General features: G+C 39.6%; 1 protein-coding gene across 1 annotated transcript; it reads right to left on the bottom strand.

The window, feature by feature from the left end:
- Positions 1-376: 376 nt before the first annotated feature.
- On the bottom strand, positions 377-15,494 carry LOC117432247 (TNF receptor-associated factor 6-like). Its single transcript, XM_034053875.3, has 8 exons — positions 15,372-15,494; positions 11,685-12,114; positions 10,273-10,563; positions 9,008-9,158; positions 8,189-8,347; positions 5,431-5,502; positions 3,447-3,524; positions 377-2,968 (listed from the first exon to the last, which is right to left on the bottom strand). The coding sequence occupies exons 3-8, from the start codon at positions 10,560-10,562 to the stop codon at positions 2,051-2,053; spliced, it is 1,668 nt and encodes a 555-aa protein (XP_033909766.1). The 5' UTR covers position 10,563; positions 11,685-12,114; positions 15,372-15,494; the 3' UTR covers positions 377-2,050.
- Between the last annotated feature and the right edge of the window lie 1,935 nt (positions 15,495-17,429).

Genomic DNA, 17,429 nt, shown 5'->3' with positions numbered 1-17,429 from the left:
AACAAAAGCATGGTGGCTAGTGCAGTATTAAACGTTTAGAATCAAAGAACATGCTGCTAAAAGAAAATGAAATTCCATGACAAATGTTTAGAAAATAAGTCTTTGAGTCTTCGAAGGATTTCTAGTCAAAACGTTTGTCATTGTAATTAAGTTTGTTTTAGTATTTCTAAATTCATTCATTTATGACAGTGCTCACCACTCACTCATTTTGTTTAGTTGCTTGTAGTTGAATTAGGTTGCAGGTTTACATTAGTAGCAGTGACTTTTTGTCCTGTTTTTTAGTTTGCGTTTTGTTCCTACTACTCTCTCAATGTAATTTCAATCCAATACAACAAAACACTGACACCAGTTAACACTCATAATAAAGAACACACAATTTAGAAAAAAAAGATTTTACTGTGTGCCGCTATTTTCTGGCATAAAGGGATCCGTAGGTAAAATAGTATTTAAAATATTGGAGACCATACTGTTGAAGATCACGGGGTGGTCTCAGGACAGGTTTGTCACGTCATCAAGTCTCTTTCGAGGATTCATCATGATAATTACAATGACCATTGAAGGAAAATGTAACAAATGACAGACTGCACGATGTTCACTTCATCGGAGTGAGCTGGGTTTGTATCTCACCAAGGTGAAATTAGTTTATTGCCCACAATCAAGAATTGCCCCAGTTTGGAATGAGAGGTGTCCTGGACTGAATGGCAGGGGGTGTTCAGATCAGGACTGAGGTGCACATGCAGAGCAATTTCATTGAAATAAACAAACCCATGTACCACAGGTGTACACTGCATCTGTCAGTCAGCAAAGGGTCTGTATGGCTGGACTTCAATTAAGGCACACAACTAGTGATCGCATTGAATCTGCTGTTCTAGGGTTCCAGAATGAAGCCTGAGATCACATCTATGTCTCTGGATTTTATCCAGTGTTTATATAACTCACTGACCAACAATAAATGACACTGTTTAGTGATGTAATATTAACATTCTGTATTCATTACAACAAGGGCACTAAAATAATGTCAGTAAACATTCAATGAAGGTGTGCTTATTAAAAATGGATTGCATGTAAATAGTTACAGAGGGATTAAGAAGTCAACATTTGCAGTGCTCCTGGCAAGTGCTGAGCAACACTATGTAATGGCACTGCAGTATGTTGTTATTGCTTATAGTGCTTGGGTCAATTGCAGCGTACCTTTTAAGTAAATTACTATGTGAATTTAGAGACTGTCAGTGCTTGTTCCATTTAAATGAGTTGCACACACAAACACTTTTGTTCTGTATGTGCATATCACATCAGCCACAATAGAATATCGTACTTCAATGTACTGTTTTTAATACAACATTGCAACCCTTAGAAGTTTTTCACTGGCTATTTTGCATGTTAATGATCAGTTTCTTTTCCAATGCATTTGCTGTGCTCAATTGTTATTGTTTTTACTCTGCTTTACCATCCCTAATATGCAGAGGACAATGGGGTTTTATTTTTAAAGTGTTCAAATCGTGTTGATTGTCATGCAAGAGTACAAATTATTTAGGTGAATTCCACTTAATCTTTAAATGACAGATAATATTTGTTTGTGTGGAGCTCACTTTAAAAAAGAATTGCAGTTTAGTTTAACCAACACTTGTATATGTTGGCTAAACTTATTTCCCGAATCTTCGTATTAATTAGCATGTTGCAGTTGGAACTCATTTAGTTCAGTTCTTTGGCATGCTTCTGAACTGCGAATTAAACCATTAAAATTACAAGCACTGTAATTGACCCAAAGAACACCCTGCAGTGTTTACAAAAAAACAGCACTATCTTTGCTGTATCCAGGGATCTATGTAGAAAATCAATATATTTTTAAAAAGGAAATAGGTAAGCTAATTTATATGATTGATGTTTCCAATTACGATACACAACCTCCATGATACAACTGCGTAACGTTTGACCTTGAGTATTCATCACATCGAATCAGCACCGTACTGGCATTGTGTAATATTGTTTCTTGTCTTTAATATTGCTGAAACAACAGTGACTCAGTATCACCCCCTGCCAAACCTCCATGTTAAACAGGGGGCTCTGTGCCCCTGGGCTGAAACCCCTCCCTGCGAATGCTGCTCACATCGAGGCGCGGGGTGACCTCGCAGCGCACCAGCAGTGCATCGTCCCGCACGTACTCCCTCTGCCGCAGGGCCTGCAGATGCATGAAAGTGACGTAGCCGAAGCCCTTGGGGTTGCGCTGGGCGGTGGGGCGCTGGAAGGCCAGGAGGTCCGGCTTAGTATCCATCACTTCCTCGTGGTTCTGCTGGACAACACCTTCAGTCTGGTCCAGGATGGAGAGGCGGATGGTTCCCTGGAAGGGCCAGGGCAGCTGGCTGTCATACTTGCCCTGCATGGTGTGCACAAACAGGGAGATGTAGTTGGCGCAGCGTGGAGCACTGGGAGTCTGCAGGTGGAGCCGAAGGCAGAGCTTGTAGCCGGGCCGGCCCGTGTAGAAGCCAGGGCTGTGGATGACCACAGGCTGCTCGGCCTCCTGGTTACTCAAGTAGCTGGAGAAGTTCTCCAGTTTCCACACGTAGATGCCAATACACTGCTCCGCCTCCAGCTCGCTCACCTTCTCCTCCAGCGTGCGCACCTGCCTCTTCAGAGTGCCCACCTGCGTGCTCTGCGTCTCCTTGATAGCCAGCAGCTCCCGGATCTGGTGGTCCTGTCTGACTAGACGGGCCTCCAGCTGCTGCAGGGTCTCACGCTGGTCCTGCAGAGCCGCAGAGCACTGGCACTGGAGAGAGGGGGCTGCAGCAGCGGCTCCAGACAGGGAGAGAGGCAGGGGGATGGGCCCGGCCGAGGGGGACGGGGCGAAGTGGAGATCAGAACTCTCTGGAAGATGTGCGGGCATGCGGTTACCGAGCAGGAACTGTGCCATCAAACGTAAGTGCATCTGCGTGTAATCCTGCATGTGCTGCGCCAGTTTGTTTCGCTGCATCTGCAATACAAGATGAAAAATGAATGGACAGCCTAGCACTGCCACTGTGTGTACTGATGACATCACATGTAGAAATTCTCAGGCTACAGACATCTAAGACAACGGTGAAACAACCCCGCTCAGTCCAGGATACTGACGTTAACCTTAAACCTGATTGAATTAATATACGGGTTGCTATAATATGTGCATCTTTTATATCTGCAAATGCAAGTTAACACACATTGTTTGATAAGCTATAACCCGTTTAAAGGCATCATTCTTTTCATATAGAAACCCAATAGTAAAACACAGGTAAGACTGTTGTAAAACGATACAAAAGCCTATTTATCAGGATTACTTTGAAAGTACAACATTATGTATGCATGCACTTTGCTTGTCTTTCATACAATTGAAACAATAAGAAAGTGAGATCACTGAAGTGCTGGAGCCTTGCAGCAAGGATGCAGGCGAGGCTGGACCCTGCTTTCCAGAAGCTCACCTTCTCAGGACAGCCGAAGGAGCTGAAGGTACAGGCGACGGGGGCCTGAGGACAGTCCATTTCACAGTGATACTGCAGCTGGAACACAAACACACACAGGAGCAGTGAGCATGCGGGCCTCCTACTGGACATTCGCATACAGGAGAACAACAGCTCTCTTTACAACAGCTCTGCAGGGGTGAAACAATTCCTTGTGCATCTTGAGCACAACCACCAAATGTTTCTCAATGATATTGGGAATTAATACATGGGCCTTATTCACAAAACATTAAGGACTGTGATTTAAAAGAGGAGTCCCATTCTAATCAAATGGAGTGTTTAAGAACATTCTTACATTAAACAGTGTTAAAATAAGAATTAACTAATAAACCATCTCTAAAACAGTTAATTAAACTGCAAATGTCATTTCATAAATCAAACAAAAACATTCCTTAAAGTTTGAGGAATAGCTGAGAGCCCACCTTACACCTTTCCCAATGTTTCTTTTGAAAACAGTATATACATGATTAAGAAGATTCACCACTGTTTTTTACAGTGTCAAAGGTTTGCAGTTTTTTTTTTGGGGGGGGGGGGGGGGATTTATTTTTATTTTTTAAAAAGAATTTCTGGTTTAAAGGTGCCTTTTATCTGTTATACTGTATGTGTTTATTTAGTTTCTTTTAATTTGGTGCATGACGTAGAGGGTTAACTATAAACCCTGCACTATTACCCAGTTCCTGTACACCTCTCCAGATTTACTAATAGAAGCAGGAGGGGCACACCAGACTGGGTACGCAGCTCCAGATTTACTACTAGAAGCAGGAGGGGCACACCAGACTGGGTACACATCTCCAGATTTACTAATAGAAGCAGGAGGGGCACACCAGACTGGGTACACAGCTCCACATTTACTAATAGAAGCAGGAGGGGCACACCAGACTGGGTACACAGCTCCAGATTTACTACTAGAAGCAGGAGGGGCACACCAGACTGGGTACACAGCTCCAGATTTACTACTAGAAGCAGGAGGGGCACACCAGACTGGGTACACATCTCCAGATTTACTAATAGAAGCAGGAGGGGCACACCAGACTGCGTACACATCTCCAGATTTACTACTAGAAGCAGGAGGGGCACACCAGACTGGGTACACATCTCCAGAAACCTAATGACAATTGTCTGCCTATAGCTATGACAAGTATCACTTGACTATATATTATATTTGACTAACAGAAAGGTATATCGACAACATTTTAAAATAAAAACTAGGAACACCTTATTAAAATGAAAGATATTTATTTTGGTGTAAAATGCCCAAGATGTCTTAATTATAACAAGTTATTAGTATCAGAAACACTAAAAATCTTTAACCATTCAGAATTCAGAATTTCTTTTTCTATTAAAAACAAACAACCTGTATAAAACCACCCACTAAGATTCTGTGTTGATGGTTAGCTTTACATGTTGAATACGTCTAAATATTTACACTAGGATATGAATAACAGCAGCTACTAACAACCGCTGTGGTTTATAGAAACTATCTAGCCACATGTTATTGGAGAGAATTCAGTTGAAAAACTTTCAGCTGTTTATTGTAGAATATTTAATTATAGCCCAACACGTGCAGGCACTAATATTCTGTTCTATATTATTATTTAACTAAAATCTCCTGTAAATTAGGTGGTTGTCAACACAAGTACTGGCATCTCTAAAGTGTACACCTTCAGGAACCAGTTTTGTTATCCGATCAAAAGCAAAGGAGGCTAATGAAGCAGTAAACTGTTCTGTCAGGATACCCAGTGCTGGTACAGGGATTGTCATTTTTACAAAACACTGGAAAAACCCAAGCAGAGAAACAAACACATGCAATTCTTTGGGAGGTACCCTCTCCTCTACTTTCCCAAATGTACATCAACAAAAATGGAAGCGAATCTCTTGGATTCCTCACACAGCCCTGCAGAGGAGGAGGCAAGTGTCCAGATCTCTCCCCTCCCACTCGTCTTACCTGCTCCCGGATGAGCTCCGTACTGCAGTAGTCACACACCACGTTCGCTAGGGGGCACTCCTGGTCATGGTACTGTCAGGAGAACACAGAAAAGCGAGTTTTAGAAGAGATCCTACAAGTGCTTGCTTTAATTCAAACTTTCCAAGGCCACTCCGATGGCTGGCTTGCGGTCTAAAAGGTCTACTTTGGGTGCATTCCTTTGCCTCTTGCAGGAAGCAGAAGAGTCAATGTGAGCTCCAGTTACACACTCTGTCTGCAAGCATCAGCCCTGTACCTCCTCTCATCCAAGCATTCCTTTAACAAGCCTCTGACTGCTAGAGGTGCTGCAGCTCTGCTGGTGAAACCATGGTCTGATAAACCAGTTATTTTTTTATTATTATTATTTATTTATTTATTTATTATTTTTTTTTTTTAATTTAGTTGTCGCCAATTTTTTTACCCCAATTTTCTCCCCAATTTAGCATGCCCAATTATTATCTGTATCCCCGGCTCACCGCTCGCAACCCCCCCGCCGACTCGGGAAACGGAGGCTGGAAAACGCGTCCTCCAAAACGTGCTCCTGCCAAGCCGTCATTTTTCGCACTGCAGATCCACAGCAAGCCACCAGACCTATAGTGCCGGAGGACAACACAGATCTGGCGGCTCCACTGCAGAACCACAGGCGCCCTATCGGCCACAGGGGTCGCTGATGTGCGGTGAGCCGTGGATTTCCCTGCCGACCTAAGCCCTCCCTACCCAGGCAGCGCTCAGCCAATTGTGCGCTGCCCCCTAGGAACTCCCGGTCACGGTCGGCTGTGACATAGCCTGGATTTGAACCTGCGATCTCCAGGCTATAGGGCACATCCTGCACTCTGCGGTGAGCGCCTTTACTGGATGCGCCACTCCGGAGCCGATATCCTTATCTGATAACGGTTATAAAACATATTCCTGCAATTCACCCTGTGTATAGTGTGCCCTGATTGAATCTCCCTTAGCCCTGATTTGTATTGCATCCTGAACACTGGGCATTTCATGCCCAAATCCCCCTTTTTGAACAGTACATTTTTCTTAAAGATTCTTCAGGAGGGAAACCTGCAAACCTGCAAACCTGCAAACGCATTGGAGCCCCATACCGAATCCAACTTAATGTGTTAAATGATACCAAGCGCATCCTTATACTGTGCTAAAGGAATGAATCAGACTTGTTACAAAAAAGTCGACCTTTTCAGCATCCTGCTGTAATATTATTTTCTACTGTTACAATTCATGAAAAACTAAAAAAAAACAATGCAATAAGGATTGAGACTATATGAACATAATTTCAACATTGTATTTAACATCATGTAATCAACGAAACTACAAAAGGATAGCTACAATAGTAGTACAGTATTTCATGTTAGATTTCAAAATGTCACATTTTTTCATGGAAAACTACAAAGCGGTATGTAATTCAATATGTTAAAGTAGCATTTTTCAGCAGGTTTCATTTGACTTTACGAAGCAAAATAAGTTAATTCTATAGGGTGATGCAAAACATTTGGAATAACTGTACACACACCATATTTAATATATTTGGTTTAGTATTGTAATGTACAAAGGGTTACTTTTATCTTCCCATTTGTTTTAAGTATGCACCTGTAAACTGTATATTAACTCATTTTTAACCTATTTTAATGTAGCCTTAGTTTTATATATCCTATTTTAACAAGGCACATTAACAGTGGGAGGCAGGGTGGCAAATGGGTTATAGTATAGAGTAGTTAATTTTATAGCTAATATTGCGTTCCTTTTTTTGATAATTCATATGCATTGGTTTGGTTTCCTTTTTTGTACTGAATATGTCATCACTGTGTGTGCTTTATTATGTTATTCACTTGCTTATTTAGTTCGTATTTTGAAGAATCCTATTAACTTCTCCACCTAGGAACCCGGTATCACTTAGACTGATAAGCCTGTTAATTGTCTATTTTTTATAGAAAGTCTGCTTTGCAGCAGCCACATCATATTCTTCAATTAACTGTAAAGAGGACTTGTGCATCTTGAGCACAACAAGAAGTTTCTGCTGCCCAATTAAACCAAATTCCTTTAGAACTTGCCATGTTTTCATCAAACAAAACAGAAGCAGTCAAAGATGTTTTCTTTTTATGCAAATATACTTGTTTCCACTGAATTTCTGCGTATTAATTTGCATGAACTAACGAGTCTAGAGTATTTTTGAAATTCGCATAATAGCTAAATGTATGTGAATGAAGCCATTTCCACTGGGCTAAATCACACATTTTTAGTTTAAACGTTTCTTTAGCAAATTAACAGCTCCAATGGAAACATAGCCAATGACTCGGACTTAGAGCCTTTTTTTTAAATATATATTTCTCCAGAAAAAAACATGAAACATTCTAAATATCTGTCATTTATTTCCTTTAAAAGAACCCAAACCCCCGGAAGCCAACCACTGCTTTTCCTATCTGACGTGTGTTTGATGTCAACTTATTCCTTCATGCCACGTCTTGCAGTTGAGCAGAAGTGTAGCACTGAAGTATCTGCAAGGCGCGCTCCATACTTTTTCTTCACTAACAACTTCAAATAAATGATCATAAAAAATAAAAATAAAAAAATAAAATCACATTTCACCTTTACCATGGTGTACATTTGTCATACAGGAAAATCTTAGACCTACAAAATGATGGCATTCTATATTAGGTAAGATTTACTGGAAATATTTTGCTGCACTATGTACTTTAAGACAGTGAAAGCAAAAGAGCCAGCGTGTGGTGCTCACCTGGAGCTCCTCGAACACGATGCAGGAGGCACAGTTCTGGCAGCTGGTCACACGGCGTGGGCACTCCTGTTTCATGTGCTCCTCCTGCTGGCTCTTCCACACAGCAGTGTGGCACAGCGGACACTCCACAGTGGCAAAGACACACTGAGACACATGCGTCTGGAGACAGGCCCGGGAATGCACAGAGCACACGTCAGTAAAACAAGACTGAGGGAACTCAGGGTCATCACAATTGGATAAGCAGTCACAGGTAAAAGAATAGTAGTTTTAATGAACAAAAACAAAGCATCCCTGGGAGCATTATCTAAGGGGAAAGTCATATCAGATGGAACAGTCTGTAAGCATGATGTAAAAGGGACAGGTGGATAAGCCTAAATAAAGCTGTTCAATAGAAAAGAAAATGAGTTGGAAAATGTTTATTGGTTGCCAACTGTTCCGTTAAATATCTTTGTCCAGCCACAATGAAGCAACACTTGAGTGATAACTCTCATCTAATTGTGCCATATCAATGGTTGTTCTTATTGAGAAAGTGCACTTAAGTGATCACTCACACTTACGTTGCTTCTGAATGTGTGGGAGTGCTGTGTTTTAGCTGTTCATAAACTAAAGATAGAAATAAAAGTTATTGCATTAAGTTGCTCAGCTACTGCAATATGTTGTTTAATTAACAGATTTCAATGCTCAAAATAAATATGTTGCTCTAATTTATTCAATTTTTTTTATACTGTGCACTGCAAAACCAAAAATAAGACCTATATAAACTGCACCCTTCAAAAATAGGAGTCCAGCAACAACATCCAAACCCGCAGTCTGACCCACCTCTAGGTGGCGCAACTCCATCTTGTGCATGCAGCCCTCATTGGGGCAGCACACCGTGAGGGACAGGATCTCTCGCTTGGCAAAGTTATCAGGAAACAGCTGGTTCTCCAGCAGGACCTCATTGTCCACCGGGCACTTCTGTCCTGCATCCCTGAGAAAGCACAGACAGCAAGCACAGATCTGAGAGCAATTCTGAATCACACAGCTACTACAGGGAAGCACCAGAAAACCAACGTTTTCGTACACTGTGTTGTATGAGCTCTGTGCGCTGCCAGTGCTGTAATGTCACGTGAGCTGTTCAGTGTGTTGATATGTAAATAAATCCTGTTCACCTGCGGGGCGTATCAACTTCAACCTCCATCTCGATCTCCTGCCTGTCACTCAGCAGCGAATGCACACTCAAACGTCAGACGGCTACTCTGTCACAAGCATTAATCCTGTATCTTTCTAAACAAGAGATTTAGAGGAGCTCCCTAATAAAAGCTGAATCTCAAAACAATAATTGTGCGAATATAGTAATGGTTACAGCTGTGTATAATGGTATTTAAAACAGGATTCATTCATCCTACTTTTTACATATCCACCCTTACTCTGGTCCCAGCGCAGTTGGATACATGACAGATTACTGCACATAGAGAAAAAGGAAGAAATTAGGTCATTTTAAATCTCCCTACTTCTAGCTGACCATATTAATTAGGTTTAAAATAAAATAATAAAAACTCCCCTCGATTTAAGTTTGATATTAATTATGTTGATGCAGCTTTCTAGAGTGTAGTGTCTTCTGGAACTGAGAGCCGTTTTTTTCTTCGTTCTTTTAAACAGAAAAATACTTTCCTTTTGTGGCTTTTAGTGTTTGTTTCTTATTGTTAAAAAAAATTCTAATTTCCCCCAAAATTTCCTCTGGCACCCTCAGTTTTTTTTTTAGCTGAGTCCTAGACCTTAACAGGAAAAAGTTTTGGAGAGCCCCGATTGGTCAAACCTCTACATTTGAGACCTATGTAACCAATGGAAGTGCAAAAGGGTTAAACTTTATGGAATTATTGTGTTAACTACAATTACTTGTATTTATTTTTTACAAAACAATATTACTTGGTCCATCTTAGCTGCATTTACATTTTAATTGAAAGCTAGGAGTTTCAATTCAAATAAAAAAAATCTCTTTCTTTTTCTATGACAACTTTGTTTTTGTAAATGAAGGTTTTTGTAACAGCGAGTGTCTCTCTATCCTAGCTTGTAGAATCTCTCCGCTCTGCCCGGGGTCTTACCTGAGGGATTTCTCAATGCAGCCCTTACAAAATCTGTGTCCGCAGGGAGTCTGCACAGCCGCCCTCAACGCCATCAGACAGATGGGACACTCATACTTGCTCTCCAGGGGCGGGTCGAACTCCACATCGTAGCCCTGTGCGTGCTCCTCTATGTCGGGAGTCTGGTGGTAAGAGGTCCCCACACTGGAACTCCCCATACTCTCCCCCTTCTCTGAGGAAATACCCAGGACAGACAGCCCTCTGCAGCAGGTACTGTCCAGGCTGTCTGACTCTGTGTCACAGCTAGCCATCCTGAGGGAGACAGCAACGTTTCAATTTACAGAACACACTAGGGGTAGAACCGCATCGTCCACTAGTCTCCTAGCCAAATTTTAAAGTGACTGCTGATTAGAAACCGAGTTCTCAATTACTTAATCAAACCCTTAATTGAACTAAAAATGTGCTTAATTAGACCTTTTTAATTGTTCTCCGCTCCTAAAAAGTTGCCAATTTCAAGTTATAGTTAACTTGAAATCTCCATCTGTTTAAAAGCTGGAAACAATTAAAAAGGTCTAATTAAGCTAATGAATAGTTAAGGGTTCAATTAAGTAACCAAGAACTGAGCTGGAATGAAAACCAGCAGACACATGGGGTCCCCCTGGACCAGGATTGGGAAACCCTGATCTACAGCGCCAAGAAAAGCAATTGTCACATGACTTCCATTTGCAGCATGACTCCTTCATGGAGCTAACGTTGATAAAAAAAAAAAAAAACAGTTCTGCCACTTTCAACTTCCTCAAATGTACTGAACAGCACAATGGCAGGATATACTTCATGCATTTCCACACAGGAACACAATCCTACCATGTCTTAAAAGAGATAGCGAACTTACTGAAGCACTTGTTGTGGTTTTATTTTATAACAAGTAGGCTATATCAGAAAGAGACAAAGTATATACAAATCCCTACCACGGCTGCACTTAATTATTATTGAAAAGAACCTACATGCACATTAAAGTCACAGCACAAAAGTGATATATGCAGGTGCAGTCTGCCTCGCATATCCCCAGATTGAGATATCAAATTCTGTATAACAGCTGTCATCTCGTGCAGTTTGGACAAGCAGGCCATAAAGCAAATATGAACTGCTCAAGCTGTGCAAAATAATGTTTTATTACAAGAGATTTAATCTATTATAAAAATTGCAAACATTGTACATGTTGCTGCTTTTTAACTTCAGAACTGTTCTGTAGGACATCTGTACACAGGATAATATACTGAACTTCTGACAAATCCACAAAGCTGACTGGTTGATTTCTCATATGTGTTTTCCAATCACAGTAACATATTACTCTTGGATCAATGGTTTATGTGAGTTTGTACAGTACAAATGTGCCACTCCAGCACAGGATAAATAGCCATTGCAAAACTCACCCTCTAGGAAGAAGTCTGTCCAAATATAGCCTCAGACTTCGTCAGTCACTTGATTCACCGGAAACCTCATCCCACCAGAAAAGCAGAGTTTGGGAAACCTTCTATCAGCACAACTGCCCTCAACACTTTGAAATATCCTTTTATGCTATCTACTGGTCATTGGTTCACACAATGTTTTTCACCGGTCACATACAATGTACAAGAATCTATATTTAGCATTTCTCCTTTTCACCGCCTAGTAGACATGTCATGTGTGTTTTACTGTTTGACATGTTTAGTTATTGCTCTGCTGTTTAAAGATGATCTTGTTCCTTTCCCGATCTGAAGGAGGAATAAAAACACCCTAAAAGCGTTCCTCCTTCAGCTGTTTTGTTCTTCCCATACAGAGCTTTGCCAAGGTTTGTGTTTCAGCACATCTGCCACTGCGGACCTAAAAAAAAAAAAAAAAAAGAAAGAGAAATTAAATACAACTCAACAATGCAATAGCTACACATGTGATCCAATGCAATAGTTTACACATGATCTAATGCAATAGCTACACACGTGATCTAGGGATGGGAATTTTTTAACGTTTAAAACATATAAACTTCAAAGAAATGGTTAAACATTTAATAATATGCTAGATGCATAATCCGTCACGTTACAAATTTCACCAAACGCATTTTTTTTAATGTATTAATTTTAATAATTTAGTACAGTCTGTCGCACACATATCTTACTGCTGTGGTGCCACAGGCGGATATTATAAAAAAGAAGGGGGTTGGCAATTGCCTCCATGTAGCTTTTCTAATTGGTGCAACAGAAAGACCGACACTGGAGCGGTTTTATTCTCCGTTGACTTGGTGCTTTATTGGTGCACTTTATTTTTCATGCTGTTGTAGATGTAAAGGCGGCTTTTGCATTTCTTTCGTTTTACCATTGTAAAAACAAGTTTACTTACAGCCCACTTACATTTAACCCTAGTGCTTTTAGAAAAGTCTTCATCGGTTTTAGGTTTTTCAAAACGATCTGTTACCCTCCCCTCCTAACTAAATAAGATAGATTTAGGGACCTGGTATCTCTCACACAATCCCCAAGGGCCAGATCAGCACAGATACACAAACTGTTTAATCACTCTGGGGTAACCCTTAAACAGTAAAATTATTAGCAATGCAGGTGTAAACAAAATAAACCACTCAGACGTTTAAAACAAAGTCAACAATGTATTTTAGTGAGTTTCTAAAATTATGCATCCCACAACAAACGTACATCTCTTGCTCTCTACCCAGAATGCCCTTTCTTAAAAGCAGTCTGGTGACACTAAAATGTCATTCTCCGTTCCAAGTTCGCATTCCTTTGTTTTTAGCTTTTTTGTTTTTCTAATGCCACTCATGTTCTATATCTAAAACAGTCATCGCTACTATCTTCACTTGCAACACATACTTTTGTCTGTGTAAGTGGCATTTCAAACAAACTCATGGCAACAATCCTACATTGTGAGAGACAAAACATTTTAATTGTTTGAACTAAGCGCAACAAAGGAGCGAAAACAAGATACTGATTCAACACTTATCGTGGTTTATCCCTTACCTACATCCCTGTGAATACGTATAGCACGACTTTAAAAGAAAGTTTTTTTCCCCAATATTAATTCAAAGAATGTATACGTGTAAATAAATTATGTATAATGTAGCAGTACACTCTTATGCAAATCGTTTGCTTAAAATTTTTTTATATATATATATATATATATATATATATACACATACATACATACATACATACACACACATATATATATATACACACACATATATATACACACACATATATATATATATACACACACATATATACACACACATATATATATATATATATATATATATATATATATATATATATATATATACACCGATTTCCTGTTTGTGGCACCGATCCCTGAACAGAAGCGTTAATAACAATGTATTGGAATCTGTGCATTTGACAGATTCTGTAACATGCAGCCCTAATTTCATTTATGTTTTATACTCTGACCAAGCAAAACATTCAACTCTGACACAGTTAGAACTGCTTCACCAGAACCCCATTCCCATGATCTTGAACCGCTGCTTCACCAGAACCCCATTGCCATGATCTTGGACCGCTGCTTCATCAGAACCCCATTGCCATGATCTTGAACCGCTGCTTCACCAGAACCCCATTGCCATGATCTTGAACCGCTGCTTCACCAGAACCCCATTGCCCATGATCTTGAACCGCTGCTTCACCAGAACCCCATTGCCCATGATCTTGAACCGCTGCTTCACCAGAACCCCATTGCCATGATCTTGGACCGCTGCTTCACCAGAACTCCATTGCCCACGATCTCGAACCACTGCTTCACCAGAACCCCATTGCCATGATCTTGAACCACTGCTTCACCAGAACCCCATTGCCATGATCTTGAACCGCTGCTTCACCAGAACCCCATTGCCATGATCTTGAACCGCTGCTTCACCAGAACCCCATTCCCATGATCTTGAACCACTGCTTCACCAGAACCCCATTTCCATGATCTTGGACCGCTGCTTCACCAGAACCCCATTCCCATGATCTTGAACCACTGCTTCACCAGTACCCCATTGCCATGATCTTGAACCGCTGCTTCACCAGAACCCCATTCCCATGATCTTGAACCGCTGCTTCACCAGAACCCCATTCCCATGACCTTGAACCGCTGCTTCACCAGAACCCCATTCCCATGATCTTGAACCGCTGCTTCACCAGAACCCCATTCCCATGATCTTGAACCGCTTTACATCAGGTTACATGCGGTAATATAAGTGCTAATTTGCCAATGCTGTTTTGTAGCCGTTAATGCCATGAAACACCATGAAACTTTCACACAACTTTTTTCTGGCGGCTGCTGAAGAAACTAGTTGAGCTTGAATTCTTTCTTTCATCAAGTTTCCTAAATTAAGACAATTTACCTAAAAACTTGAATCCCCTGAATGTAATTCTTATATTCCCCATACCTAAATACAATCACTGGAGTACAGGTACCTACTTGTGGCTTACCAGCTTCTAAAGCTGGGTGTGGATGTACCTGTTGAGCTATCACACTACACAGCAAGTACCTGCTTGTGGCTTACCGGCCTCTACAGCTGGTTGGGGATTTCCCAACAAGCCGGCCCACGGGATAGAAGCGTGTTTTTTTTTTTTTTTTTATCGCCAGGTCACTATTAGCCTCACTGTACTGTATTCAATTGTGTGGTTTAGTGTCAAGTTGTTAAAAACCTTTATTTATTTATTTATTTATTTATTTATTTATACAAATGACAGCTGACATTCTTAATCTTAACCATCCAAATAAGACCAAAAAGAATGTCGAAACAAGTCTTTATATTTAGGCTTCAGTGACCCTCCTTCTAGGACTCATAATGATACCGTAGTATTTAAAGAAGTATTTTAATTATCAAGGAAATAGACAGCGATAGATTCGTGAAGTCATTAATTATGATTAAGGCAGGGAAAGTATTGGGTAAACTCTCTGAAACATGATACGGGTAACGACTTTCCGGAACAGTAATGTCACCTTTTCTTTACCAAAACTACGCGCCCTAACAGAAACCAAACCAGACTTACTCCTTAACTGAAGAAAAAACTGCGAGTTTACTTTCACGTTTTAACTGTACACATACACGTATTCATGTTGCTCAGTCTTACCTGTTTAAAAGACGCCCTTCAATCAGGAATTTCCTGAGGAAATCATCTTTTTATTCATACCGTCCAAGTAACGTCTCTTCCTGTAAATACTTAAATAGCCTTTTCTAAACGCCAATGGTGAAGTAAGTCACAGCGCCGCCTGTAGTTGCGGAGGTTTGTTTAATAATCATGTTTAATTTACACTTCGTTTTCTTTTCTTCAGGACTGTATCTTTATTATGTAGCGCTCAAAGCACTGGGGAAACACACCCTGTTGTGTAATACGCCTCATTGTTACCATGTAAACCATTTTGTATAAGAAAATGTTTGTCTTTTTCATTTACAATGTTTAGCAATCTTAACATTTCTGCCAGTTTGAGTTCTTCCATTCGTTGTATGACATGGAAAGTGGATAACGTCAAACATCCAGATATTTTAAAAGTAAAACCCTCTATCTATGGTAACATATATGTTTAAACGAATATTTTTTAAAAACAACACTCTAGTTAGCATTTTGCAAGTTTATGCATGTATTTATGTATTTATGTATGTATTATGTATTTATGTATTATGTCTGTATTTATGTATGTATTTATGTATTATGTATGTATTTATGTCTGTATTTATGTATTATGTCTGTATGTATGTATTTATGTCTGTATTTATGTAGTATTTAGTATATTTATGTGACTACTTGAATACTAATGTATTTATAAACTTCATTGCACAGGTCTTATACAGTTTACTGATACACTAGTGTAATCGTTTAGTTAGCGCATGATAGGGTATAAAAAACCCTTACTATTTACATTCTATAATTTAGATATTTTATTTAACATCATGTAATCAAAGAAACTAGAAAATGATATCGCAAAAGTCTACCGGAAGCCATAATAGTAGTACAGTATTTCATTTTAGATTTCGAAATGTCACATTTCTCAACTTTTGTCAGCTTTTTGTCCAGTACATGAAAAACTATAAAGCGGTATGTAATTCAATATGTTAACGCAACATTATTCAGCAGGTTTCATTCGACTTTTTGAAGCAAAGTTAGTTCATTCTATAGGGTGATGCAAAACTTTTGGCCATAGCTGTAGTATGGCAGTCTGACCAAAAACAAACAAACAAACAAAATACATAAAAATAAAAAAATATATATTTTCGCGATTACAGACACTCTTCCCAATTATACTGAAATTTGTTTCAAATTACATATTTTGATTATTTAAAAAGAAATATATAAAAAACGTTTATTACTATAGCATTAAAAAAAAAAAAAAAAAAAAAAAAAGTGTTGAAGTCCACGAGAAACATGCCTATCTGGGCCTATTGAGGTCAGTACAGAAGTATGGTCTTGTGCAGGGGGCCCGTACTGATCCGGGCTGTAAGGATTTTTAGGAGCTACAGTTAATTGGCCCTGGGGCTGAGTGGATCTGCCATAATTCTGTGACTTTCTCTGGTTTCAGCGACTTTCCTAAAGGTCTTACAATATGGTCACTTTTTTTACTTGTGTTATCTTTCTACAAGAAAGAATCTTCATTTCTTTCTCACAGAATTTAAAATCAGGATCCTTTATTCATAACGTATCAGTATATAAATCCAATGTTCTGTAGATGTAGCAGACACATACAAAAGAGCTGTATATGATGTTGTATAGCCCACACACCCAACACTATTTAAAATCATAACCATCATGTGTGTACCATAAAAATAAAAACCTCATCCAATAATTCAAAAAACACAATTCCATATAAGAGGGAGCTGAAGTCTCCCCCAACCCACCCCCAACCCCACCTCAATTTAAAATGAACTGTTTGCCTGTTTCGTACTCAAATCCCATAGAATGGAATATAATCCAATAGAAATGTAGAGGGAGGGAGCCTTCTGTTTCAGGGAGCCTGATCCACAGCAGCACTCTGGTGATAGATACCCTTACACAATGGAAGTTCCAGGATATAATATTTTATATATATATATATATATATATATATATATATATATATATATATATATATATAATGTCATTTCTTACAATTTTAATAGACATTATATGTGCTTTCTTTTAGTCTTTGTTGTCGTT

Source organism: Acipenser ruthenus, chromosome 27 (genome assembly GCF_902713425.1).
Source record: "Acipenser ruthenus chromosome 27, fAciRut3.2 maternal haplotype, whole genome shotgun sequence".
Classification (NCBI taxonomy): Eukaryota; Metazoa; Chordata; class Actinopteri; order Acipenseriformes; family Acipenseridae; genus Acipenser; species Acipenser ruthenus.
The sequence above is the reverse complement of the archived record's forward strand: the minus strand, read 5'-3'. Positions and strand labels throughout refer to the sequence as shown.